The sequence below is a fragment of the Phaeodactylum tricornutum genome, chromosome 15, assembly GCF_000150955.2.
Source record: "Phaeodactylum tricornutum CCAP 1055/1 chromosome 15, whole genome shotgun sequence".
Taxonomy (NCBI): Eukaryota; Bacillariophyta; class Bacillariophyceae; order Surirellales; family Neidiaceae; genus Phaeodactylum; species Phaeodactylum tricornutum.
The window spans coordinates 58015-84804 of NC_011683.1; the positions used below are offsets into that span (position 1 = coordinate 58015).

The 26790-nt window shown below is 52.2% G+C and overlaps 10 protein-coding genes across 10 annotated transcripts; 3 read left to right on the forward strand and 7 right to left on the reverse strand.

Moving 5' to 3' along the window:
- Positions 1-97: 97 nt before the first annotated feature.
- PHATRDRAFT_47795 (predicted protein) lies at positions 98-2553 on the reverse strand (the record flags this gene model as incomplete). Its single annotated transcript, XM_002182277.1, has 3 exons — positions 98-2093; positions 2216-2290; positions 2503-2553. The coding sequence occupies 3 exons, from the start codon at positions 2551-2553 to the stop codon at positions 648-650; spliced, it is 1572 nt and encodes a 523-aa protein (XP_002182313.1). The 3' UTR covers positions 98-647.
- Positions 2554-3029: 476 nt separating this feature from the next.
- PHATRDRAFT_38095 (predicted protein) lies at positions 3030-5363 on the forward strand (the record flags this gene model as incomplete). Its single annotated transcript, XM_002182115.1, has 1 exon — positions 3030-5363. The coding sequence occupies one exon, from the start codon at positions 3030-3032 to the stop codon at positions 5361-5363; it is 2334 nt and encodes a 777-aa protein (XP_002182151.1).
- A 535-nt stretch (positions 5364-5898) lies between these two features.
- PHATRDRAFT_47796 (predicted protein) lies at positions 5899-7954 on the forward strand (the record flags this gene model as incomplete). The annotated part of the gene is made up of 2 exons (XM_002182116.1): positions 5899-7819; positions 7932-7954. The coding sequence occupies 2 exons, from the start codon at positions 5899-5901 to the stop codon at positions 7952-7954; spliced, it is 1944 nt and encodes a 647-aa protein (XP_002182152.1).
- Positions 7955-8185: 231 nt separating this feature from the next.
- PHATRDRAFT_38097 (predicted protein) lies at positions 8186-9636 on the reverse strand (the record flags this gene model as incomplete). Its single annotated transcript, XM_002182278.1, has 2 exons — positions 8186-9259; positions 9421-9636. 2 exons carry the CDS (start codon positions 9634-9636, stop codon positions 8186-8188), a joined length of 1290 nt encoding a protein of 429 aa, XP_002182314.1.
- Positions 9637-11034: 1398 nt separating this feature from the next.
- Positions 11035-12590, reverse strand: PHATRDRAFT_47797 (predicted protein). The gene has a single exon (XM_002182279.1). It carries the CDS (start codon positions 12547-12549, stop codon positions 11134-11136), a length of 1416 nt encoding a protein of 471 aa, XP_002182315.1. The 5' UTR covers positions 12550-12590; the 3' UTR covers positions 11035-11133.
- Positions 12591-13626: 1036 nt separating this feature from the next.
- PHATRDRAFT_5156 (predicted protein) lies at positions 13627-14190 on the forward strand (the record flags this gene model as incomplete). Its single annotated transcript, XM_002182117.1, has 1 exon — positions 13627-14190. A coding segment is annotated over one exon (564 nt), but the record flags the coding sequence as incomplete, so codon positions are not given.
- A 1682-nt stretch (positions 14191-15872) lies between these two features.
- PHATRDRAFT_38100 (predicted protein) lies at positions 15873-16274 on the reverse strand (the record flags this gene model as incomplete). The annotated part of the gene is made up of 1 exon (XM_002182280.1): positions 15873-16274. The coding sequence occupies one exon, from the start codon at positions 16272-16274 to the stop codon at positions 15873-15875; it is 402 nt and encodes a 133-aa protein (XP_002182316.1).
- Positions 16275-16896: 622 nt separating this feature from the next.
- Positions 16897-18251, reverse strand: PHATRDRAFT_47798 (predicted protein; the record flags this gene model as incomplete). Its single annotated transcript, XM_002182281.1, has 4 exons — positions 17822-18251; positions 17547-17592; positions 17358-17512; positions 16897-17281 (listed from the first exon to the last, which is right to left on the reverse strand). Exons 1-4 carry the CDS (start codon positions 17884-17886, stop codon positions 16897-16899), a joined length of 651 nt encoding a protein of 216 aa, XP_002182317.1. The 5' UTR covers positions 17887-18251.
- Positions 18252-18500: 249 nt separating this feature from the next.
- Positions 18501-24470, reverse strand: CHC (predicted protein). Its single transcript, XM_002182282.1, has 4 exons — positions 24301-24470; positions 22221-23783; positions 19343-22183; positions 18501-19268 (listed from the first exon to the last, which is right to left on the reverse strand). The coding sequence occupies exons 1-4, from the start codon at positions 24337-24339 to the stop codon at positions 18603-18605; spliced, it is 5109 nt and encodes a 1702-aa protein (XP_002182318.1). The 5' UTR covers positions 24340-24470; the 3' UTR covers positions 18501-18602.
- Positions 24471-25072: 602 nt separating this feature from the next.
- On the reverse strand, positions 25073-26415 carry PHATRDRAFT_21922 (predicted protein). Its single transcript, XM_002182283.1, has 2 exons — positions 25625-26415; positions 25073-25525 (listed from the first exon to the last, which is right to left on the reverse strand). Exons 1-2 carry the CDS (start codon positions 26139-26141, stop codon positions 25122-25124), a joined length of 921 nt encoding a protein of 306 aa, XP_002182319.1. The 5' UTR covers positions 26142-26415; the 3' UTR covers positions 25073-25121.
- Between the last annotated feature and the right edge of the window lie 375 nt (positions 26416-26790).

A 26790-nucleotide genomic window follows, 5' to 3' on the forward strand; every position in this document is an offset into this window, starting at 1 on the left:
TTTTGCGGGATCCGCGTCGTTACACTTGGAAATTTGCTCGGACCTTTTTCGGACACAAGATTAATTGCGAAAAGGTCCTGCTCTATCTCTGGCGAGACGCGGGTTTGGAGCCCTTGCTCCGTCGCTTTACCCGCAACATGTACACCTGCATGGCTCCCACGGATTGCTCCCGGTGGGGATCCATTCAAGGGTACGCCGCGGACACGAAGCTGCATTTGAAATACCCCAAGGAATACACGGCTACACAGCAAACTTGTGCCAGTGGTGCCGTGGCGCACGTACCGTCCACCCTCTGGCGATGGGCGCGGTGAACGTTCCCAAGTAGGGATACGACAACCCATTCCAACACGACACGATCGTTGCACGAGAGCTGTTTTTTCCGTGGTGGTCCCGTGTCGACGGATTCCCACTGATTTCGTCCCTGCGCGAGAGCGAAACGCCGATCGCCCGCACCGTACCGAACAGAGCGTCCAGCGCTCCCCTCCATGCGCTACTGTATACAGCTAACATTTACTTGTGAAAAAAGAAAAACGGCTTTGGGGTACCGACACTGAAAACCACTATATTTTACACCAAGCCGTAGTGGCTATATACATATTTGACTGCAACGCTCTTCCATACCGGGCATCACCACCAAGGCTCCTTTCCTACCAACACAAGTCCTGCACCATCAGTAGAAATAGTGCCACGCTCCACTGGTAGCCCCAATTCTTCGCGGCGGAAGTGGGCGACGCCAGCGGAGGCTGGGTAATCGTCGGTGCCGGTACCGGCGCAACCGTATCGGTATTGATCGCCGTGGGCGGTGCGGACGGACCGGGAACCAATGACGATTCCAACGTCTGATACTCGACTCGCACAATGCCGGACCCGCGGTAGGCTCCGTCCTGACGACTTCCGTCGCTCGAAACAATCAAACGGCCACAGGAGTCAAAATCCACGTCGACGGGCCGGAATCCGCTGGCCCACGAAGCGTTGGGGGCAATGTGCGCCAGCAAGTCGACGGGTTCCCCGAGGGCCTCACCGTTTTCGTCCATGGGTACGTACGTTACCTTGTATCCCGTCGGGATGTCTCGGTTCCACGATCCGTGGAACGCTAGGAACGCAAAGCCGTCCATGGAACGAGGGAACCCACCGGTACAGTCTTGGGGAAGCTCATTGGGTTCTTTCCATCGGTAAAACGTGATACCCAAGGGTGCCGAGTGCGCCTGCATGCTAACGACTGGGCCGATATAGTTGTTCCGGCATTGCGCGTCCGTCACGGCCCCATTCGCCAAGAACGTAGGCCACGCCCATGCCGTTCCTCGGCCCTGTCCCAAGCCCGGACTCAAGAGGAACTCGGTCCAACAGTAGGGATAACCGTAGTGTCGTCCCACATCCTCCTCGCGAAAACGATTGAGTTCCTCAGCTGGATTGTCGTTGGTAATGTCGCCACCCAAATCCGACCTTTCCAGATTGTCCGCTCCATTTTCCACACCCCACAGAACGCCATGCGTATCAAAAGCCAAACCCACCTCGTTTCTCAACCCGTCCGCGAAGACTTCGCCTTGCAAGAAATCAATGGGAAAATTGGACGGGTCCAGATCCGAAAATCGACGAATGCGACTCCGAAAGGAGTCGTCGTCCACGTTTCCGGCACTTCCTACCGAAATGTAGAGTCGGTCCGAACCGTCAAAGATGATGGTTCGGGTCCGATGCCCGAACGGCGCCCCGCCCTGCCCATCCGCATTGATATTGTTCACCACCAAAGTAGGGCTGGGGTCTACGGATCCAAAATCTTCGGTATAGGCCCACCGGTAAACATTCTGATCACTCGAGGCGTAGACATACCCGTCGTGAAGGGCGAGACCGTGGTTGAGATCTGGTGCCGTTGCCAATGTCCGGCGGCTATCGGCCACGCCATCCCCATCCGCGTCTTCCAGCAAGACGATACTGGACGATCCTCTTTCGAGAGAAAGAATTGTAGACGGACCATTCGATAGAATTGATCTCGGCTGGTCGATTTCTACCGGAATTGTAAAGGCACAGAAGCCAACCGATAACTGCGCGCTCTCCAGGGGGGCCAGTCGACACGCTTCGCTGAAATTCATGCAAGACTAAGTAGGGCAGGTATCGCGATGCTACGCTTTCGTCTCTTGAGCCGACGGGCCGGTACCAATGGATGCCTCGCTTCACGAAAGTGTCCCTCCAGAGAGCAGGGTCTATTTCCAATACTCACAGTCAGTGAAATAAACAAGGAAGTCTCGGAAGGAATCAAACGATACCAACAGGGCTTGGAAAGGAAACGAGTTTCCTGCACGGACAGGATTTGAAATAAAAGATGCAAAAAAGGAGAGATCCCAACAGCTACACTCATCGTTTTAATTCAAATCATAATGATAAATATCCACGAAAAGTTTGATTGCAACGCTAGAAATACACATCGAATCTGATTTCTCTCTTACGCCATCAGTGGAACTATTTTGGCACGAGTCTTTCGAAGCAACAGATTCTGGTGCAACTCACAGTCAAACCCCACACCGCGGCATGTCGGGATGTGGCCTTATGGGAGGGCATGTTGGTTCCGCAAAGAAGAAAAGGAGACTATGCTCCGTCCAGAGTCGGAAGGTGTGTTTACGTATGGGCTCTCGAGGAAATAACCTATCGTATCCAACTTGCAAGGAGTTGTTCCCCATTGCGGAAAACAAAATGAGTACTTACTCCTTCGTTCCCTTGTAGTCTTCTTTTCGATGAGACTCGATGATTGCCAGTCCGACGTCCGTTCCGGTGTGACTGCTGATCGGTCTTCTGTTGGGTTCCCGTAGAGTCCGTTCCATTCGCTGCAGAGGTGCGGGAAATTGAATCGGGCCTAACGTTTCGCAAACCAAGAGACCGGTTGTGGTGAAACCCTGTGAGCGTTTCTCGAATGCGGTACCACCAGACCCACACCCTTGGGAGAACTCCGTAACCAACATGACCCATATATCCCGGCTGAGACCAACTACAGGGAAAGAGCGCATTCTTTCGATCAGGGTTGAGAGGATTACACAACCATGCAAAAGGTGGCAATGCCGTGGACGGGAGCTGCTGTTTCCAAAGAACTATACGAATGGGAGAAGGAATTTCTTGCTAATTCTATCGAGACATCCCCACTTTCCGCAGCATCCAGACGAACCGGGAATTATGGACTTACTTCCAGTATCGGCAGTGTTGCCGAGGACGATAAAGTATACAAACGTGACTCGTCGGCCATCGCATGGCTAACATTATCTGATCAAAGCCCGCGGCTGCGATCCTTCTTCCGCACACTCGTGTTTGATCGGGAGACTTGCGAGTTCACACCACTACAATCACACTTCTGGTCCGGTGTACAAGGCCTACTCATCGGTACTTTAACTTTCGTTTGGAAGAACAGTATTGAGTTTGGAATCGAATTTTTCTGGGTCATTTTGCCCAAGACGCTGCGCAATTGTGGAGTCTTCACCGATGACAACGGTTGGCTTCCGATATGGCACTACACCTGGATATTTTCCGTGCTCACGGCTACCATTTTAGGCTACTTTGCTGACTTGTACAAGGTTCCCGGCCAGGACTCGTACAACGACAGCGTCCACCAAACTGGATTGGTTGACTTTCGCACCGCCCTGAGCGTCTTGGTGTTGTCCACTTGCGGATTGTGGTCCGGTTTTAGCTTGGGGCCCGAACTTCCGTTGGTAATTCTGGGTGGTCAATTTGGATCATACATTGGCTATACGCTCAACCAAAGTGTCCTCCATTGTCGCGTCATGACATTGGTAGGATCGTCCGCAGCCGTGGCTGGATTCTTCAAATTACCACTTGCCGGAGCCTTTTTCGTGTTGGAGATCCTGCACCGAGACGGGCTACAATACTATGAAGCCCTCCGTCCTGCATTGTTCGCTTCCGTTGTGGCAGTGGAAACCAATCGATTTTTAGCCCATAGAAACGAGCACGTCTTTTTCCAGTACCCCGGCACGGAAGAAGAAATGCCAAACTCCCTATATCTTGGTGTAATATTCCTCGCTCTTTTTGGAGCTCTAGCCGTTGGGATTCCGTACATTATTGGCGTGAATTTTTGCAAAAAGCTAATTGACTCAACCTACGACTGGCTCGAAGACGAATTTGGACAAGACTCTGAAAGGAAGAGCTTGAATGAGCTGCGTCGGCTCAATAATTTCAAAAGTACAGAACCAGAACCTGAAAGCGAGTATCTTTGCGGCGTATTCTCGACAGAAGCCTTGCAAGCAGCCGGGAAAGCGGGATTGGCAGGCCTGATACTCGGGTGGATCGCAATCTACCTTCCTCACACCATGTTCTGGGGCGAAGCTCAGCTGCAGACCATAATTGACCGAGGAGCGACACCACTTCCTATTGTTGGTAGCGACTACCCCAGCGGTTTGGGCTCGCAGGGGTTCTGCATGACGGACACCCAAAGCTCCAGTCCGGAACCACTCAGCTTGACCTGCTTGGCTACCATTGGTGTCGTCAAAGTGGTCCACGTTGGGCTGAGCCTCGGCACACACATTATCGGTGGACACTTTTGGGCTCCCTTGTTGGTGGCAGCCCCCGCCGCGCACTTGCTCACGGACGCCATGGGCGGTGTGGCCCGGGCCTTGGGCCACGCGGGGGGTTTAGAAGCCTACAAAACGATTGTGATTCTGGTGGTCATGGGTGGCGCGCACGTGACGGTGTTTCGCGCATACACAGCCATTGCGTTTATTCTGTTCTTGACGGTCGCGGGACACTTGACGGAACTCTTGACCTTTCTCATTACCGCCCTCTCGGCGGTACAAGTGCTGACTACCGCCTGGATGGAACGCTTCGTCATGTACCGATCTCAAGGTCCACGTTGCGACGTTGTGGCCGCTCCCGAGGTTGTCGAAAAGCCCGACCGCTTTGACGATTTCGACGACGACGATGAGGAAAGCGGCAACAGTGCCGCGGATGCGAGTGTGGAGTCGGAAACGAACCCCGGAGACTATTTGCGGGTGGAAAAAGCTAAATTCTACGGGGGCACCACGGACTCTGTGGAACAATGCTTTGGCGAAAGTGATCGTAGTATTCCCACCCCCACAAAGAGTAGTGCCGGAAAAGGCAACACCCACAAGGTACAGGGCAATCGACGTCAGTTGCGTCGAATGACGTCCAGTCAACTGGATTTGTTGGAACAGCCCCGTCAAGCCGCGCTTCGGAAACAAAAGTCGTTGACACTGTCTGGTTCCGCTCGGAGCCTGTTATCGAGTGGAAGTTCAGGTCGCAGCGTCAGTACTACTAGTAGGAGTATCAGTAGCAGCATCAGTAGTAGCAGCTGCCTGGTGACACAATCACGAGACCATTGCGGCGACCCAACATGGACCCTGTATGTTTAAATTAAGCAAGACGGGTTCCCCTTTCTCGGTAGTCCTCCCCGAAACTTATTTTCTAAGTTTCTGTCAGTAGCAATGCAGTAGGGGTATTCGACGTTACGCTGACAGCGATTGGCGCGAATCCCTGTAGAATGAGAGTTCCAATCGTTTGAAATTTGAAAACGCGGACTCCCACAATCGATTGCCCGAATCTTGCTAGCTAGATCGGGCTCTCTCTGTAGCAGTCTGTCCTGATTCCGAATCTGCCGCGTATCTCTCTTCCAATAGCTAGCTAGCTAGTAGAGTAGCTGACTGTTAAGGAACTCGTCCGGGACAAAACGATCGGATGGAATCTAACGAAATTTAGCCGGCACAAAATCCACTCGATCGATCGTTGCCCCCAAAACATTTTAGAGGGTACCCCAAATCTAGCGATAGGTAAAGTTTCTACAACGCCTCTCCCTTTGGACCAAGGTTCATTGCATTCCAGTTGCTTCCCGACAGAGAACGAGTAAATGCCATCGGAATGACACAATATTTGGACTAAAATCCTGGCACAATGAGCGAAACGAATATTCGGCCAGTGAGGGAGCCGCAAACGAAAAACGAAATCGTCAATGGTTCCCGCAGAGTTCTTAAACGCTCGCGGTCTCGTTCTCCTGTGACTACGAGAGCCTCTGAGGCTGCTGAAGAGGGCGACGTAGAGTCCTCCTTGGAGGCAGCGTCGCTCTGTCCCATCCCCAGTTTCGACTATGACGCTAGTCGTTCCGGTTCCCACAATTCTTCCCGAGCGCCCGTTTCCATGAAAGTCCGACACCGTGGGGATATTCCGCCCCGAAATGCTTCGACGTCTTCCGTCTCCTCCTCGTCGCGCTCCAATCTCTTTCCATCCGACGATCGATCCGGGTCCCGATCGTCCTCACGGGTCGACTCCACCACGTTCCGACCCTCCCCGAGCCGTCACGGCAACAGCTCCAGAAGCCGTATACCCACGAATGCGTCGTCTCTCTTTGGAGCCGTTATGCAGCAAGTGCAATCGGAAGCACTCCCTGCCGACGATCCTCGTTCCTATCGCACCGCGTCGCCGGCTCCCCAAACTCCCCAACCACACCATCACAACATGCACACCAATGTACACGACTTTCTCAACTCCTTCCAATCACCCTTTTTCGTACCCGACGAACGAGATTCCGCCTCCACTCCCGTACCCTTGACTCCACGGACACCCCAGAATGATCCCCAGTGGCGAGAAACCAGGCTCGACCAATTCGTCACGGACTGGTCCCTGCACACGAGAGTACACTTGGCCGGACAGCCGCACTTGTCCGTCGCCGACACGAATCGCTATTCGCACCAAGGGATACAACATTTTACGCTATATTCCCAGTCGTACGGGTCCAACGGTGGACCGCCCGTGGCTCCTCCTGTACGGTGGGAGGCCGCACGCTGCTACTGGCAGTACCCCGTCGAGCCGAGCAACCCCGATATCAGCACTGCTCGCGTACAGCCACTCGCGACGACGACGGCGCCCTTGCAGGATACCTCCCAGGACAATACGCGACGGGGAACAGGGTCCAAGTTGGCCCCGGATCAATTTTTTGCCCAACCGTTTACCGACCCGACCGCGTCCCGCAATCCAACCGTGGGGATTCGCAAGCCGTACGCATCGAATCCGAAACGCACAATACCATTGGAGCGCGAGTGGCAGCAAGCCTTCCAGAGCTTGTACCATACCTGGGTACTCCGGATCCGGGCCTTTAATCAACTTCTGATACCGCACCGTGATCCAAGCATCGTTCCCCATTGCTATTTCTATGCCGTGCACCCATCCAGGGCCGTTCTCTTTCGCACCAGATTGATACCAACCAAAGTCCATGACCATAAAGTCGGGGACAGCGAAGAATCAGTAGACGGCCTAACGCTGCAACCCGAAATCCTGGTCTCCCAGTCAACGCGAGCGATGCGCGACTTCCTGCGCTCGCACGAAATCCGGTTTGCCCCCGTCGACATTCACGGCGTTTTCCCGGAAAACGACGACACACAAACAAACTTGGACGGAAAGTTTCAGAATACTGTCGCGAGTCCCGGCACCAAGGCTGATTTGGAGGCTTTGCGACGCGCGCAAGTGTCAGGAAAAACAGTCGGCGCCGATGTTTCCGTTGTGCGGAAACCCCGATCCGCGCCGCTGGTGATGGACGACCCCGCCCCGCACGCCTTGCTAATTGCGGGACACGATGACTGCGCGGCCGCTGCGGATCTTTGTTTCAACACGTTGGGACACTGGGGCGTAAGCCCTCGCGATCGTACTGGCCCACTCCCCAAGCTCCTTGCCCGCGGGCTGGGACCCTTTGCGCATGCGTCCCTGCAGTCCTTGCGAGTCATCAAGAACCGCGGGCTCGACCACACCGTCGAGTCATTGGAAATACAAGGCTACGTATTGCCCTGTGCCCTCCCAAATTTAGTTCAGGCCATCGTGGCTGGTCTCCGCTCCGACCAAGCACATGGAAGAAACGCCTCGGAAGCCATCCACCCGCACCAAACCAACCTAGTTGGATCACATCACGTCGTGCTTCAGACTACCGCGCTCCACAGTCCACCTAGCACCGCTTGGCTAAATTGCAAAATCCTACCCACGGGCTTTGATCGCGGGACGGTTCCTCAATGCCGAAACGGTCAACGTTTGGAAATGGCCGTATGGGATATTCAAAAGCCCGCCACTTTGGCGTACAAGCTTGAGCAAACTCGCTTATTTTAGACGGAAGCGGAAATTGTAGCTTGGTGTTATCAGGTCCTGTAGTAGGGCCTTTGAGCAAAGTCCTGCTTTAACTGTGAGCTAATATTTACAATTACATGTTCCCTCCCGGCCCCCTCCGTTGTCCGCGACGGCGCATTTCTTCTTCCATTTGGAATCTCCGCTCAATTTCCATCGATTGTTCCAGGGCTCTCCGACGTTGTTCCAGAGCCATGAAGTCCGGTCGGTGTCGTGGTTGCTGCTGTTGGCGCTGTAGAGCCATCATTTCCGCTCGCTCTTGCGCACGACGTTGCTGTTGCTGTCGTTGTTGCTGCTCGTATTCGTACCAATCGTTCCCTCCCAATCCTTCAAAAGATCCTCCCCGAGAACTGAAACGGCGCGACTCCTGCGCATACGTTGGCAAACCACCAGGAGGACCCGGCCCATCTCGCGGAGGTGGGATTGGTAACCGCAGTTCATCCATCATTGCATTGCTGGCCCCTGTGTTTCTACGTATTTCTTCCTGCAGAGCTGCGGCTCGTTCCAGATGCATCCTCATTTCACGTATTCGTTCCTGATCGCTGAGCATGCCGTAGGCATCTTCCGCTGGATTCATTGAAGGCGGGGGGCGTCGTTGCATTTCTTCCGGAAATCCACGAGACCCTCCCATGGCCTCAAAGGAAGCATTCATGGGAATTGCCGCGGATCTCATGGAATGGAGTTGGCGCGCTCCGGTCTCTGTAAAACGACCGTGATGGGGATCTATCGGGGGGATCGTAGTGTGCGAGGATACATCCCAAGCGTTCCTGTCCAACATGGGCGGGGGATTTACGGTAGTCCAACGGGAGGCGGCGGCCGCCGCCGCTTCTTCCTTTGCCAAAGCTTCGGTACGGGCCTTGACCGCGACCTTCTGCTCCTGGACCCAAGCATCCTTTGCCACCATGTATTTTTCCTTCTCCTTCTTGGCTTGTTCGATAAAGGGTCTCCGCAATTCTTCCTCCAAATCTTTCCACTTTTGACTGATTTGTCGCGCCATATCGGTAAAGCCAATTTTTCCGTGCGTTTTACGATGCTTTCGCTTACTTTGGTCGGTAATCTCGAACTCCTTGGAAAGGTCTTCCCCCAGTATTTCCTGTCGCTCGCGCCGGAAAAAGAGATTGTAGGCCGACAACGGCCGTTTGGGCATTCCCTGACACCCAAGAAAGGAGCAAAGGCAGCGTGAGAGGGGATTATGGGGTTTGGCACCGACCAAAGGCCAATCTGCGATCACTAGATTAATAGTAACGGAGGACCATCTGAGGATCAACAGACTCACTACTACCAGCTAACAAAGTTTTGCCTGATACTCACCGGCGGCTTCTTCCATGCCTTTTTCTTTTTGGTCGTCGAGGAAGGATCCGGACGAGTGGCTACGACTGAATGTTCCCGGGGATTACTGTACGGATTTCGTCCAAACGCATCCGTATGGCGGACGGGTAAGCGAACCGCGGACGCGTAGCCCAACTCGCCGTAGTCCCTCTCCGGCGCGGCGTCGCCTCCGCGCTCGTCCCTTCCGGGGATGTTCATCGCGAACGCTACGGCGGCGACTATGGTGACGGTTCGTGTGCGCGAGTGCAATGAAGGGGTCGTTAAAATTAGACGTGGGCCTGACAGCAAGCGAAAGACACTCGGGTCGACGACAAAGCAAACAAAATCTCACTCTTGTCTCCGATGGGGCAGAAGCATCCCAAATCATCCTGCGTGAGATGCACCCGCAGATATGTATCGCGCTAAGGTGGAAGGCGAACGCCTGAATCCGTACTTCAGCCGGTTTTGTCCGTACTACTCAAAAAGTCACTGCTCTAGAGCTTTGTATGGCGAACACAATCGCAGACCAAGCCCATGGCTTCCCAGAGAATAAATAGAACAATCGATGGCATAGGAACCACCAGGGAGCCTCCGTACTCATAATTTCATTGGCATAAGTGTTGGATATTAAGTATGCCGTTTTTGATTTTCCAAAACTTGTAATTAAATGAAATTTAATATCAATCTGGAGTCGAAAGTTTTGCGTTTATTGCGTTGTTTAAACTATGCTTCATAAATATTCTCTAACGTGTGACACAAATATGAAGAGACATTTCCTTTCGGAAATACAAAAGAAAGCATGAGCATATTTTCAAATAAATGATGTTTCCCCGAGGGCTTATGCTCTCGATTTCGGGTTAGTAACGGGGACCACTTGTGTAGGCGAGACCAGCTTTCATATATCCCCCGATCACCGTTGTCAAGGCTCAGAAATACGGATCCGGGTCTACGAGGCATAGCCTCCCGCCGCAAACGTGACTCTCGAGGTCCCCAACTCCCAACACACGGCGCAAGGGTATCTACCCACCGCCAGCCCCCCAAACTGTAGATCAACCTCGGGAAACAAGGCATGCCTGTCCGCGAGCCATCGACTTACTAACAGTAAATAGATTCCCGGACGACTGACACGGCCGGAACCGTAAGCACTGTAGCTCTCCGCTTGACTGTTGATTCGCGTTTTTAGGAAGCACCCGGCACTCCGAGCCCTGAGAGGACACCCCCGGCCTTACGGAGCTTGAAAAAGGCCGTTGTCTTTCGAATACCGCATCCACTGCTGTTTCTCAGGCAATCCAGCCGGATCCTAGTTCGACTCGTCTGGGTTCCGGACACTGGTTGGCGGAAACTCTGACAATCGTGGTACTAAACCCCTCCCACAACTGCATTCCCCTCCCAACCAGAATCTGGGGTAATCCTACCTTCGGTAACACGAAACGAGCTTGCTAGTTCGCTACTCGATTCGTTAAGCGCACTGCGGTAGGAATCACTGGGCGTGTTATTGCCGTTGCTCATGCTACTGGAGAAAATCTAGAAACATGCTAATTGGAGTAATGAAATCATTCTAGAGTACCAATAAATTGTGCTTTACGACTGTGCGCTGGCGAGGCGATGCCGATGTTGGCTGTACACACGCCGAAAATGAAATTGTGCTTTACGACTGTGCGCTGGCGAGGCGATGCCGATGTTGGCTGTACACACGCCGAAAAATGAAATTGTGCTTTACGACTGTGCGCTGGCGAGGCGTTGCCGATTTCCGTCGGCCAGCTTGCTGTACACACGCAGAAAGTCGACCAAATCGAGGCGATCGTCGCGGGCGTCGGACTCGTGCTGGGCCACGACTTCCCAAAAGGCCTGGTCCACCTCAGGTTGGGGAGGCGGTGTCCCCGCGCGTTCCATCGCGAGGTACGCCACTCCCTTGCGCACTTCCGACAGAGACAACGACTGGTTCTGATCAAAATCAAACACGTAAAACAGCCGTTTGATGCGGGGCAAAAGAACGCTGGGATCCTTTTGAGCGGCTTGAAGAATCCGGCGGACCTTTTGTTCCGTCCCGGCCGGTAAGGGCTCCTTGTACCAACGTTCCGCGTATTCGAGTTGATCGTTGGCCCGAGTCCACGTCTGGAAGAAGACGACAAAGTCGTAACACGCGTGCGCGATCATGCAGGGGACCAAATCTCCACCGGACAATGCGTAGATCAAGCCAAAACCGAGACCATTCACGGTTTGCAACGAGGCCACGACGGTGTTGTCGGCTGCTTTGGCTGTCGGTTGCACGTGTCCGAGACCAAACAGGGCGGCTTGTCCAATCATGGCGGACACCGGGTCCGCCCCGAACGATCGCAAAACGGCCGGAAGTTCTCGACGGAAAATGGTTTCTTCGCAAATTCCAGTGACCAGGGATAAAACCAAACTCTGTAGGGCTACTTGACCACCCGTCGTGGTGGGTAGAGTCTGGCCTTTCCACGACGCGGGCCGAAACTCGTCCGGCAATGCCGTCCGACGCCCAAACAAGGTCATGACCATGGCGATAGTGGAAAAGTTGATGTTGGCCAGCCGCCGATCGTCCGAAGATTCCCACACAGCGTTGAGTACTAGGAGAGGCAAGGCACCACCAATACCCCACAACAAGCGTTCGCCGGTAATGGTCAAATCCCACACGTCGGGACCTGTTCCCGTCCAGCGTAAGAGTTCGTTGAGATTCCCAAAGGCGGCCAAGCCTCCACTGGTGGCGAACAAGGCAGCCCCAGCCAAGGTACTCGCCACCGCCAGGACCAAACCCTGATTCAACAACAAGGCGAGAATGAGACGTGTGTTCATGGCAGTCCGGGGCAGACGGCGGCGGCCCGGTGCATCGTCGCCCCCCGGAGCCGTGGGAAATTCCGACTCCCCCACGGCTTTTCGAGGATCGTATCCTGGGGGTGTGCGGGTTTGTACTTGGAGCATGGCGGAATCATCGTCCTGATCATCGAGGGCACGGTATCGCAAGGGCAAGCCGTCCGGACGAATGCGAGTCGCGCCGGGAATAGCGATACGACCGACGGCGGCTTGGAACGGATGGCGAGTCGGCGTAAACGCCACCACGGTGCCGACCAGAAAGAGCGCAAGCAGAGTGCTAGTAGACTTGACCAAATTCATTGCAAATATATGTGCTGGACGGAATAGTGAGAAGACGGCGATCCGCGAAGAAAACTTTGCGTTCGCATCTTGGCTGCCGGACGTGATTTTCGGTTGACGCTTTTTTTTTCTCGGGTTGACGCGGACACTCTTCGATCGACGTTTGACCGGTCAACATTTCGATTGCGCACGAGTTTTTGATTTCAAATTTACAGTTAATTTGAATACGTGTTTGCTGTGAAGGTAGGTAACGTGTAAGCAATTTCACAGTCAATTTACTGGAAAAGTTGCGCGTGGGCGCCTCGTGTAATTCCGGGTGACATCCACACTCTCTCCTCGTCCGAATATGTTCACTGGTTGTCTTCGCCGGTGACGCGTGTGGTGGCGTCGTAGTCTGCTTCACGGACCCGGTAACGACCAACGTTTCTCGGGAGTTCCATCGAAAAACTCCACACCATGGGGGACATTTCGAGTCCAAATCCGCAGACTCCGGCGATCGAAGCCACTCACCATAGCCGTAGTGACGCTTCGTTCCTATCCTTACCACCAGTGCGAGGAGCACCCGAATCGTCGTCAGCAGAGACTTCGTTGGCAACCACCACCACTCCGCGGGTCGCATCGCGGAACGAAGTAGTCTCGTGTTTGCGACAGCTTCTGGGACTCCAGATTCCGTCTGCCTTGGACCCGTCGGCATTCACACCGTCCCTTTCCTCCCACGCCCCCACCCCGGCTTGCTCAGTCAACAACACGCAGGAAGAACCAGAACGTTTCGTTCCACCACCAACAGTGTTCCAAGCCGCGTCCGGTGCCGTCGTCAATCAACAAAATCAACAGCAACCAGAACAACAGCTTCCTCCGGCTTTGGTACAGTCACTTACTTCTCCGGGGATCGGGCAAAATTTGATCCCATTGCATTTGCAGGCGTCCAACGCGTTGGCCGCGTCGCTCCACGACACCGCTGGGAATCCATCATTCCCGCTTCCTGCTCTGTTGGCGACTCTCCTTTTACCCCAGCAGCATCCCACACTGACGGTACAAGATCGCCCCATGACTCCTCCCGTGTACAATGGGATCAATCCCAACTATCCCGGCCTCCGCGTCCTCAACACGTCACCCCCCATGTTTGCCGTGGACAACTTTCTCACCCCGCTGGAATGTGAATTTCTCATTCACATGGCGCAGGACTCGTTTGGACCCGCTCCCGTCGTTGGCAAGGGCGCCGGCGAAGTCTCACCTTCCCGTACATCCTCCACGTGTTACCTCTCTCGCGAAGACTTGCCCGACCTCATGCGCAAGGTATCCAGTCTCACGGGCAAACCGATCGAACACTGCGAACTTCCCCAAGTCGGACGCTACTTTCCTTCCCAACAGTATCTACAACACTACGACGCCTTCGACTTGGGCACGGAAGACGGTCTTCGCTTTGCCGCCAACGGCGGTCAACGCACAATTACTGTCCTGCTCTACCTCAACGACGTGGCTCGTGGGGGCGCCACCCGCTTTCCCGCGCTCAACCTGGACGTTCAGCCGCGACAAGGCATGGCCCTCGTCTTTTTCCCCGCCACCATTGACGGCATGCTCGATCGGATGGCCCTCCACGCCGCCATGCCCGCCGTCGATACCAAGTATGTCTCGCAAGTATGGATTCGACAAGGCCATTATGCCGGACAGCCCAGCAAACGACTTGCCCAGATCATGGGAGCGCCGTTGGGCCCACCGTTTACCACACCGCAACCCGCTACCGCACCATACAGCCAATCGATCCCGGTACCATTGCAACCACCGGGCCCGGTACATTTCCATCCGCATCATTATTCGCATAGCCCGCTATCGCCACACCCGCAAACGCCTTTGCAAAACCCCCATTCCTACCAAGCGCCGCCGTCGCAACACCATTATCATCACGCACAGCAGCCGCAACAGTTACAACAACAACAATACTACCAACAGCGACAGGCGGCTCATTACTAGGATTATACTGCTTCTGCTACGCGACGCGAGGCACGCTCCTTCCAAGTGCTGGAAGGTCCCTCTTGTCCAATGTGCGTTTGAAAGGCGTACCGGCGATTCGCAATAAAATAGATTGATCCAGTCACTGTCTTTCTAGGTAGTCAATCCGGTAACATGTTGGTCATTTTTGCCGTTCCGTTCACCATTTGTGTGGTGTGGGCCGGCTACGGGAACATTGCTAGTATAGAGGCATTCCAAGGGGTTGGAGCCGCGACGATCTGTCGATAGCAACGTCGTGATGATCTCTGACGGCTTCGTTTTGATGAAACTAGAAATTGCGGGAGAGTAGCCAACATGATGACTGGTTGGGTTGTCGCATAGCGTGATTGTCATTTATTGAAAGTGAGCGATTTTTCGTATAGTTAGTGGTGACCGGAATTATGTAATGAAACGCGTAGGTACGTGACTACATAATCAACAAATTCGAACGCGCGCGGGTAATCATACTATTGCTTCGTCCTCCCTAATGAGTTCTCGTATCTCGGTAGTAGAGCGCCGCCGGCACTTGCAAGTTCGCACAACTTGTTCCGTTCATTTACAAGAGTCAAAATATTATGGTGTTCAAATACTCGACAAAAACTCACTGCATCATTCATGCGAAGTCCATACCAGTGGTACAGAGATCGTCACGTGATACCACATCGTCATGCTTTGCTAAACATCACCCTTGATGTGAGCGCCGCGCTGTGTTCCTACTGGCCGTCAACACTTGAAGGTACGTGCGAGGTTTGCCGTGGCAAAATTATCAGGCAAGATCATATAGAACGAGTACTCGCTTGGTTCCGTAATTTCAGGATTTAAAATTAATTCACCACTTTCACGCAACAAACAGGTGTCTCTTTCCGTTTCCTTTTGTGAATTGGTCACCGCAAGAACTTTTACGAAAGATGAACGTCAGAATGTTTCTGATGGGTTGTCTAGCTTTGGTCCTGAAAAGATCAATGGTGGACTGTCACTCGCAAAAGAAGAAGAGGATTCGTTTAGTATCTGCTCCCACGGATGCAAGCCTTGCAGGTCCTTTGACAAACATTGCTTTGGAAAAGCCGGAACCTGCAATCGACGAAACAGAACGAACGCTGTTACGCCGGCAAATGCGGAAAAGGAGCATTGCTAAAAAAATGAATACTATGGTTACCAGAAAACGTACAAATCTGATTCATAAGAGAAAACCGGCCAAACGAAAGCCGCCAACCAAATCACCGTCAATTGTTACGAAGAGTCCAGGTCCAACCAAATCACCAACTAATGCTCCTACGGTACCAACCAAGTCACCAATGTAAGTCTTGATGATGACCGCTTGCAGATCCTCCTCCAAGCAAGGCTCAACTTTGTTTTTATGGCTTCTTCGGTTTCAGTATTACCAATTCTCCTACGTCGTTTCCCTCCGCACTGCCCACAAGCAAGCCTTCTTTGACGCCATCAACTGTACCGTCGAGAGAGCCTTCCATGTTGCCATCGCCCGTCTTGTCTAGCGAGCCTTCTCTGTTGCCTTCATCTGTCCCCTCAAGCGACCCTTCTTTGATGCCATCAACTGTACCGTCGAGAGAGCCGTCCACGGTGCCATCAAATGTACCGTCAGTCAAACCTTCTGAGTCATGCCTGGACTTCACTGAAAGCTGCACTACAACTGACGAATGCTGTACTGGACTTAGTTGTTTCATGTGGGTTTGTTTCAACGCCTGACTGTGAATGAACAGGAAACGCTGCAATAGAACACCCCCATGTCCTGCATTCATGTGGGTTTGTTATCCCTAAGTCTACCGGACAAGTCCATATGAATTTTTATGGTTACTGTTAATGGCTCGATCAGTCTACGAAAGTATGTACAACCCTTGGGGGGTAAAATAAGTGCACTTAATTGTCTTTGGTCCATTTTGTGGCAATTACTGTCAATTTTATGCTTCTACATTTTTTGTGGTATGTGATATAAAGTGTGCAAAGCAAATACATTGATGTCCCTTCTCATTAATGTTGTAGCTGACTGTGAAGTGAAACATTAATGTTGTAGCTGAAGTGAAATATTAACAGTATCTGCAGGCCTAAAATTGAAAAATTTGTTTTGTGCTACAGTGGAGAAATCTTGTACTCATGTTGAAGTCGCCATGATGCTCTCCTTTGGATGAACGCAGACAGTAAGTCACGACCTGCGAGATGCATATAGAAGAAAGTGATAGCAGCATGGGAACAATCTACATCAAGTAACAGAACCAAATCACAGAGCACACTTGACACAACCACATATTTACATTACTTTTATCAGTACAACTCCCAGTTGGAGAAGGTTTTGTCTCGCCCTAATATATAGTTTGAGAAATTTAATCATAGGTGTGTTGTAGCAAGCAGCTCCAGAGACCCATTTCAAAACATGTCTTTACTGTCAGCAATTTTGAAACATTCCTTGTAAAGCGGAGGATGTCCTCCAGATGTTCTCCGCATCCAATAAATCCAACATTTTACATTGGGTGCAAGATCGGCACCACGAGACCCTCCACGACACTCCGGGGTTAGAAAATCCCGTCGCCAAGCTTCCACATCGTGCAGATCCATCCATCGCGCCTGCAGGGGGACGTACTTACTACCGGTAAAGAGACTGTAAATCTTGGCCGCATCAAAGGCCTCGTAGTCGCGAAAGGTGCGCCACAAATACTCTCGCTCGTGCTTGGCAATCCGACCGCGGTTTTCGTAATCCTGTTCGTCAAAATCTACCAAAGCTTGGCCATTCTTGTGGAGCTCTGTAAAGGTTCTAATGGAAACAACGGTATTTGCATTCTTGCATTAGACGCGCCATCAGGCGAAAGCTGTAGAGAGAAAATTCGTACTCCAAATCGCCCCAGAGATTCGTTTTCTTCCAGATCTGCGGTAACTTGGCGACTGCTTGGTGGTACCACTCGTCGGCGAAGCGCAAATACGCAATGTGCAACTCCTGTAGGGCTTGGGCGTGATTTTGCCGCCACATCTCATCCGCGGTCGGTAGCTGAACAACACCCGTACAGACACCGGTTGCGTACCGCGTCCGGGGAATCTCCCGTCGTCGACAAACAATTGCCACAAGTCCTGCGGTACGTGCTGCTTACCATTCTCCCCACACGCCCAAACGCATTGATCATAGTACTCCTCGAGGAGAGCATCCTCCACGAGGTCACGGACCGTGACGGCAAAGTGCTGTGTTGTTGTATCCCAAACAACGTGTTCCACGCGGTGCCGGAACCGAAAGTAGCGGGCAAAAAAATCGTCGCAGTGTTTTGTAACACGAGCCGTAAAATACTGGAGGATTTCGCTTCACGGTAGATAGACTGGAACGGGGGCACCATCGAAATGTTCGTCCATCGTATAGTTGAAGAACTCCATGCAGTACGTGGGTCCGTTCGTCCACAAACCGGCTTACATGTAGGGACTGTCCCAAGTCTCCACCGCCCTGCCCTCCACACGCCCCCCGGAGCCGCCGAATGTTCGAAACATGTGACCACCAACGGTGTGTGCAGTAAAGGTGTGTCCGAAACGACTGGGAGATCAAGGTCGTTCCGACGACAATGCTCTACGGAGTGACAGAACGACATACCGGACGGTCCGCCGCCAATCACACAGACAGAGCGAGCCGTCTGCGTTGTCACCGTCTTCATTCTGCTGGTAAGTTTACACCTCAGGATTAAGTCTGTGTCAACGTTATGGTAGGTTTTCGATGGTGCATCACATCACACTCACAATCAGTGGTTTGAATTTCGACGAGTTACGAAAACTGGAGAGTCAAAATACATAGGTACCGACGTTGGCTTTGGCGAGAATGGAAACCGAATGCGAGAAATACGCAAATTTCGAAAGCATGAGGAAACAAAGCTTCATGTACAAGAGAATTCGTTCTCTAATTTGCTGTGAAACCTATGTAAAATCCATCGCATGATTTTCAAGATACGAAGGTGGCGCCTTACATAACATTCTCCGTAAGCAGCCGATAGGATTTTCATAAACAAATAAGATTGTGAATCTAAATACCCGCGGGAACAAACAATGGGTTGTTACGTGTGCCAATGTGATTAGCCGTCGTTTATATTCGCATCCCCAGGTGCCTACATGTAGGGCACAGCGCCAGGCATACTTCCGTTGGGCATCCCACCCATCTGTGGCTGTTGCGCCGTACCGAATCCACTCATATCGATTCCTGGTCCGCCCATCGGAGATCCCATTCCACCACCATTCTCCAACATGAGCATGCCACCTCCAAATCCACTCAGGTTTCCGTAAGTCGCTGCAATGCCATCCTGCGCATTCGCGTCTTCCTTCGGTGGAGCAGTTCGCTCTTCCAACTTCTTGAGACGACTGTACGTCTGGCGAAGGTTTTGAATGAGGAAAGGCATGATAAAGTGGTGATAACCGTTGACCCATCCCAATTCCAACACCACATCGGGGGAAATATGAGAAAAGCACGTGTACAGGCATGCACAGAAACACTCCTTCTCGGATGTTTCGCAGAAAAAACGCAGCAGACCTTCAATGATTTCAGCATCTTCCGACTCATTGGCGGTATCGATGCAGTCCTTCCACATGCGGTCATTCTTCGAAAGTTCAATTGACTGGCTCCACTTCTTATTGCGACGGTAAACGTAAGCAGATATACGTCGGAACTCAAGAAGCTCATGAGTGGAGAGCTTTGACGCTAGTGCAATCATGTTGAAATTGTTGAAACTATCGATCGACTTGCGAAGGGATTCGTAGTCCTCATCATCCACGTAGAGCTAAAGTCGGATAAAGAATATGTTAGCAACAGACAGAGACAAGATCATGGCAAACCAATACGAATCATTCTTACCTCATTCAGGGCCTCGTTCACCTGGCTCAGGTTACCCTTCTGAACAGATTTCATGTACGGTTGACCAAGCTGTAAAGCCCAATCGCCTGTGCGTCGCAACTGACTCACTACACGAGAGTGATCGGCGGTATCCTCCATAACTTCCATCAGTCGGGTAAAGAGATTAGGATGCATCGACAAGTAATAGGCGATAGCCTTGTACGTGAGTTCGGCATTGCGGATCTTGGTGACCGCATCCAAAAAGAGATCGTTTTCCCACGCAGGGGCACGTTCAATCATGGTCTTGATAGCGTTATCGTGCTGCTTATCTTGCATGTACAGATACACAGCAGGCTTGTACATACGGGCTCGCTCACAAGCGCGGACTACCTTCGATACGTTGAGTTTGGTAAAGAAGACCTTGCAATGATCCATGACCTTCTCCGGAATATGCTTCGTGTACAAAATGCCAAGTTCGGTGAAGATGCCAATGTGAGCATCTTCCAAACCAATTCCTTGCTCAAACAAAGAAATCAAATGATCGAAGTGACCGAGATCGGAGTAGTGGGTGACAACCTCGTCTAAGTGGTCGGGATACTTAATAACTTCGAGACCACATGTAGCAGCCAGTCGGAACTCATCAGCTCTCAAACAGGCAAAGCATACAGCCTTCCATGTTGATACATTGTTGGCCTTTTTGGCAGCTTCAACGGCTTCCCGGTACTCTTCCAAATGGATATGACACAGGGCCAACTTCGAGTTGTTGTTGATACTGATAAACAAAATCTTCGCTGCCTGGTACAAACCTTCGTTGAAACAACGATCTCCGATGGATTGAATGTTCGAAACATTCGGTCCAGTGACAAATTGCTCAAGCTCTGTGAGATTGTTCGTCTTGGCGTACGAGTAAATCAACTCAGTATCAACCAAGTTCTCTTGCATAGTTTTGCGAGCCATTTTGAGGTAAGGAATGAGTTCCATCCAGATCTCGGCCTCGTTGGCTTCAGCGCAAACCATGACATATTCGCTCGGGTCATCAGCATTGATGAAGGATTCAATAGCATCCGCGGCAAACTTCCCTTCTAGCTGGGCCTTACCGAGCTTCGACCAGACAGGCTTTTCGTCACACTGCGTAGCGTACGTCTTGGCACGGTCTAAGTCTTTCATGTTGTCAACGACAACGCCAATCGCTAGCACCTGCATTTCTACCTGTTCATCTTTGTCCTGCGTGAATTCGGGCTTCGAAAACTTGGTGTAGATACTGAAACCTTCTTCGTAGAGCATGTGACTCTCCGACACACAAATAAGAGCAATATCCTTCGCGTCAAAGTTGTCGAGCTGATCAACGTACCCCGCGACGCGGCTGGCATCAGCACGAATGGCCGTAAGGATAAGTAAATTCTGCAAGTTCTTGTTGTCGGAAAAGTCCGAACCCTGTAGGACAATCCGCTCCAACAGGTTGATGAGCTCGCTAGGCAAGTCGGCTGCCATGAAGGCCTTGACTGTGCAGGAAACTTCGTCAGCATTGGTGCTTTCTGGAAGAGCCCATTCAACGACTTGATCGATAAGTTGACGTCGCTGAGGATCTTCCTCATCTTCTTTGCCTTCTTCCTTGTTGAGCACCTTGCCCCACAGCACCAAGTCCTGTCGCTCAACCAAGTACTGCGCCAAATCCCGGTACAGCCCATGGTCGTGACTGACTTTGATGAGCTCGTCGTCGCACTCACCGGCACCACGCTTGTAGGCGATGAAAGCCAACTGCGGATCCAACGCTTCGCAGTACGGTCCCAGGACCTTGGGATTGTAGAACATGTTGTTGAGCAGATACGCCTTGGGGTCGCGGTTGAGCGTAATGTAGATCTTTCCAAGCGCGTCGTGCGTTCCCGGTTCGGTGCTTCCAGTGGCAACACGCGCCTCGAGCCAAGGCTGCAACAAACGCAGGCGATTGCGGGTTTCGGCAATTTCCACTAGCTCGTCCACCGGACAGGCAGTTCCGACGGCCATCAATAAACGCTTGATAAAGTCCTCGTTAGCACCCAAGTCGAAAAGTTTTCCGACCACCATTGGAGTCTTCGTCGGAGACACCTTGGTAACGTATACTTCAATGTATTGCAAAAGTGAGTTCAAGTAGAGGTATTCCGTCAATTCGTCCACGAATCCGTGGCGGTCACACACGTGAATAAGCGGACGAGGATCGGGAAGCTTAGCTCCCTTGAGGTATTCCTTCACCTCTTCCGCAATGTATACGGTAGAATCGCGACAGACGCGTTCGGCTTCCTTGAATTGGCCGAGCATACACGAAGCCTGGATGTACTTGAAATGAACAAAGGGGTCCTCCGAACTATTGACAATGGCACCAAGGTAATAGTAGAGACCTTCCGTCGCGCGGTTGGATTCAAACACCTGGACCAATTGCTCCGATCCCAGCTCTTCGTGATACTTCTTCGCAACTTCAACGCAGACTTGCATGTTCTGCGGGCCGCGGCCCATCATATCCTTGAGCAACATGATCGACTGCTCACGGTTGAGCTTACCAAAATACTCGACCACAAACTCGGGGCTCATTTGGTGCGAGTTCTTAAACACACGTTTGATATCGGCAATCTCGGTGTAGTGCTCGGCGGCACGCTGCCACATCTGAGCCCGTTCACACAACTTACCCACGTGCGGGCGATCGTAGTGGGTCAACATTCCCTGCTGCATAATGGCGTCCGCAACCTGCGGAGCACCACTGAGCAAGTTGATCTCAAGCAACTTAGTCTGCAAGAAAGCATGCTCGGGCTTGTTTTCTTTCAGAGCTTCGAGCAAAAAGGCCGTCGTCTCCTGAAGACGATTGCTGCTCAAGAAGGCTTCCGCAGTAGCCTGAATGTCAATCAAAGGGACCACCGTCCGCATTCACCAGTCCCTTGGCGAGATCCAGCGCCCCCGCGGGATTGGAGAAAAGCAGCTGGTTCAACATTTGCGTGTAGTCCATTTGGAAGCCAACCGAACTAGCGTACGAAACAATCTTGTCGTATTCACCACGCTGCACAAAGCATTGAATGGCCTTGCCGTGACATTCCGCACGCAGGTACACCGACAAGGCCATGCCGGTATCGTGCGGCATGATCAAATCACCTAGCGATTCCGAGGAAGTGAGCTTGTTTTCCTTGAGCCACTTCTCCATCAGCGGGATTCGTTGCTGCTGCAAAACTGGCTTAGCGACTTCAATCGACTCTTGTTCGTTCAAGGTGCCCGTCTCCAGCAGGATGGAAAAGTATTGAAGGAGAGGTGGGACCTGGTTGGGCTGAGCGGGGATTTGCTGAAAGCGAGCAATGGTTGCGGGCGTGCGCAACGCCGAACCCGAGCCTGCCACAATACGGGCGGCTTCCGCAACGTTGCCTTGCTGCAGTAAACGCTCAAATGCACGGGCCTGCAAGTTCTCGGCACCGGGCAGGTTCAACCGTCCGGCCAACTTGAGGGCAAGATCTTCATCGTTGAGCGTGTTCAAGACGTAGGGGATTAATGCTTGGTTGTTGACCTGCAACCGGAATACTTGTCCCCGCCGGACGGTGATGCCAAAGACGGCCCCGGTGGATTCCTGTGCGACCGACAAAAAGACCGTTTCTTGGGTAACGCGGTTGCGGAAGACCGTCTTGGCAGACATGGCGTCAAAGACGTAAACATATCCCATGCGGGTCATCATGTAGGCCAACGAATCTTTCTCCACAATGGCGAGACTGACGGGAAAGTCGTTGGCTCCGTCTTGAGGGACCGGAATCTGGACGGGTTGGACTCCGTAGGGCGGCCCCGCCGTGCGTCCGACTTCGCGGACGTACAGCTTGGGTGGCTCCGGACTGTCGTGCTTCTTTTCGTGAAAGACAATGACTTGGGCGGGATCGTCGCGACCGGGAATCTTGAGGACGGCAAAGGCCGCAGCGTGACCCTGAAGTGGCTGCGAGAGTTTTTTTTCAAAGTTGTAGAGCTGCATACTACCGTTCACGACGCCGTTGGCACCGGGAGCAATACCTCCAAGCACACACCATTTGCCGTCCTGTGAGACTCGGTAATTGATGATTTGTGCGTTTTGGAGGGACGGATGACGATCAAAGACTTGCTGGGGAGCACTATCTCCCTCGAGGGACCAATGGTAGACCGCGGAAGCCGTCACCATGGCCAAGTTGGAGTTGGACGTCCATTTCCAGTAGACACAAGGCTCGGTGAGCTGGTGGGACTTGAGCTTTTGTCGGGTGTCGAGGTTAAAGATTTGAACGTTGACTCCCGAGCGCAGCGCCAAGATCCGTTGTTCTCCCGGGTTCATAATCGCGGCTTCCGCCTTCATGGCCTTGCGCTCCACCGCGGCGTTGTTGCGCAAGTCAATCATGGTGACCTGGGCTTCTTCTACGGCCACAATGAAACGATCACTTTCCATGGTTGTTTTTCCATGCTTGATCGCTGCCTCGGGAACTCCGAGTTGTTGCAGCTACGCAGAATAGAGCGCAAGGGAAAGCGAGGTGACGAAAGCAACGCGGGAACGAGTGAAGCGATTTTCAAAAAGTATTAAAGATCGAAAAAGCAAGCGCAGAGTGAGTCACTAATTTTCACAGATTAGACTCGAACAGCAGCACTCGAACAGCTTGGCGCAGTATTTCACATCTCCAGAGCATCCCCTCTAGATACATTTTCAATCTACGGCTAATGTAAGCCAGCGTCATTGAAACACGATCCAAAGCGTAAGCTTCGCGGCAGTACCGCGAGAACGAAAATGAGCCCAACCCTGCCGCGGGATCTCTCAGGCATCCCTCCGACACCTTTCTATCTCCCTTTTTCTCAGTTGCGAGCTTGTCGACACTCGCTTCCGATGATTTCCTCGTGACGAAGTCCGTCGAAGGACCAGGACTCTCCCAGCCGACCGTTGGGAACTCGTCCGTAGAAGTCTACGTAGAAAATGTACTAGACTGCAAAGATCCGAGAGCTACCAAATGACCACGGCAACTTACGTTCAAGGCCTCCGTAAAGGTAATAGGAGTTGCCGCCATGATGCACCGCACTGATCAGTAAGCGATCCACAAAACTTTTCACACGAAAGCAACAACAATGATAGAACGAGACACAAAGCAACGCGACTGTATGGGGATAGTAGGGGCCGGGGGAGTGTGTGCACAACGAGATACCAAACGTTGAGCGATGAAAACGATCTGCGGCGCAACAGTGCGGGAGCACGCGACACGGGGGACGGGACGACAACCCAAAAGGGCCGCCGAATGCGCGGGAAAAAAGAAAGCCTTGCGGGGAGTATCCCGTACACGCGGCTGTGTGTGTGTGTCTGTGTGTGGTGCGGGATCCGTAGCGTATAAGATGGCTCCTGGTGGCCGTTCGCGGGCGGAGTTTGGGTCCCGACGAAGGGCACGAGCCAACGAGAAGGACAAAACTATATAGGCTGTCTAGATCATTCAACGGATGATCGATGATATCGATACTATACTAACATACAAATATAAAGCTAATACTTTCGATATTCCGCGAATGACGTCATTGACGACATTCAACTCCCTCCGATCGTCTGTCCCTCCTGTCATCGACTGGCGATCGGAGACGAGAGCATCTAACGGGTTTATAAGTCACTGTCAGTCAGCCCGGTAGAACGCGAAGGGACATCTCTGGGTAGGGCAGGGCAAAACACACTAACTGTAAACGCCAATTGTACTGACTGTAACATTAGTCTTGACTGTAAATCCACAACCACTGTCCACCTACGGCGCACTACCACTTCGGAACAGAAAATTGTTGCTAGTTGAGTCTTTGGCATTATCCCCCAATTTTACCTTTTGGGTTTCATGTATCCATACTCAGTAAGCTTGCGAGTATTCTTTCGCCAGTCTTTGTCGACTTTCACCGACAAGTTCAAAAAAATTTGGTGCCGAAAAAAGGCTTCCAGCTTCTCCCGCGCGATCACGCCAATCTCTTTCACCTGAGCGCCATTCTTACCAATAACAATTACCTTTTGAGAGTCGCGTTCTACTAGAACGTCCGCCGCAATCCGTATTACTTCACCCTCCTCTTTTGGTTCCTTGAACTCTCGAATTCTCACCTCGCAGCAGTACGGCAACTCTTTCTTCAGTACCTGGAAGAGAGCGGACCGAACAATTTCCGACGCAATGAAGCGTTCCGGCCGATCCGTTAGTGTTTCCGGATCGTACAGCGGGGGACTAATCGGTAAGAGTTCTCGACACGCGTCGTCCGTTACGAATTGGGTGTCCCCCAGAAACATTCCTGGAATGGGCCTCCCCATTGCTCGGATCACCGACGGCACGTCCGGGCCACCCGTGAGAATCCTTCTCATCGCCACCACACCAACATTGTTGATTCCTTGCGAAGCCGATAGCGGAAGAATGCAGAGGGCATTCGGCAACTGGGCTCGCCAGAACGCTACGGCTTCTTCGACCGTCACCGTCTTGTCTCGATTCTCCTCCGCTGCTTTGTTTACTTTTTTTGCCAAGTCGATTTTATTGATCGCTACTAGTACCGGTTTTCGTGTTCTCTGAACTTTGAGAAACAATTCGTCATCGGGTATAGGTGTAGAAAAGACGTCCGTAACGACCAAAAGAACGTCAGAAGTCGCCACAGCACCTGTAACGGCTTCCATCATACCTTCCTGCAGCTCGTAGGCGGGGTCTTCAATCACCCCGGGCGTGTCAACTAAACAGACCTGGCATTTATCGGTAGACATGAGACCCAAAATAGCGTGACGAGTCGTTTGGGGACGGGCCGTCGCAATGCACAGGTCCTCTTCCAGAAGTGCGTTCAGCAGCGTTGACTTGCCCATATTCGGCGCCCCCATAACCGTGACAAAGCCACAGCGAAAGTCTGCAAAGGAAGATCCTTCCAGGCGGCCGTCGTAGGAAAAAGAATCATCGAGGGATTTCAATAGATCCGTGTCCGCCGTCAATTTCTTTTCCTTCTCGGCGCGTATATAAGATTGGCGTTGATTCAGACCCTGAGTCCTTCTGAGTCTTACGTCCGGGACCAGAAAGGCATCGAGACTGCATATAGGGAAGACATGTAGGGTAATGAATAATGGCACTAGACGCCGAATACAGTACCGCCGAGAAAAGGGTGCCATGGCGAAGGTGACTCGAAAGGCCGACATCAAGAAACCACGGAAACCGTGAAAATCTCATTTTTCCATGGTTCCTGACAAGGACGCTCGGGCGACGTTTGGACGGCGGCTAATTGGCTAATTTATCATTCCAGTGGAAAGGAACAAAATTTCTCCTCTCTCCTTCTATAAAGGACTAACACTTGATACTGCTCACATTCTACATGGTTGCTTTGACATAGGCTAGTGGAAGTAGAACCCCAGCACCAAACTGCCAGTAGCGGTCAAAAAGGAATCTTACTACCATAGCATAGGCTTTCTAAAGCCACAAAATTCCCTCAGGCAGAAAACTGACCTCATGCCAGCATGTTTTCGTAGCCTATTGGCAGCA

Bases quoted from the DNA above. Each gene is read 5' to 3' on its own strand.
- PHATRDRAFT_47797 (XM_002182279.1), bottom strand. From the start codon at position 12,549: ATGAATTTGGTCAAGTCTACTAGCACTCTGCTTGCGCTCTTTCTGGTC.
- CHC (XM_002182282.1), bottom strand. From the start codon at position 24,339: ATGGCGGCAACTCCTATTACCTTTACGGAGGCCTTGAAC. The intron at 23,784-24,300 runs GTAAGTTGCCGT...TATTCTGCGTAG, and splicing joins CCTTTACGGAGGCCTTGAAC to CTGCAACAACTCGGAGTTCC. The intron at 22,184-22,220 runs GTGAATGCGGAC...ATTGACATTCAG, and splicing joins TGGATCTCGCCAAGGGACTG to GCTACTGCGGAAGCCTTCTT.
- PHATRDRAFT_21922 (XM_002182283.1), bottom strand. From the start codon at position 26,141: ATGGGGGCGCCGAATATGGGCAAGTCAACGCTGCTGAACGCACTTCTG. The intron at 25,526-25,624 runs GTGGCCCGGACG...ACGCGTGTCGAG, and splicing joins GATGAGAAGGATTCTCACGG to AACTCTTACCGATTAGTCCC.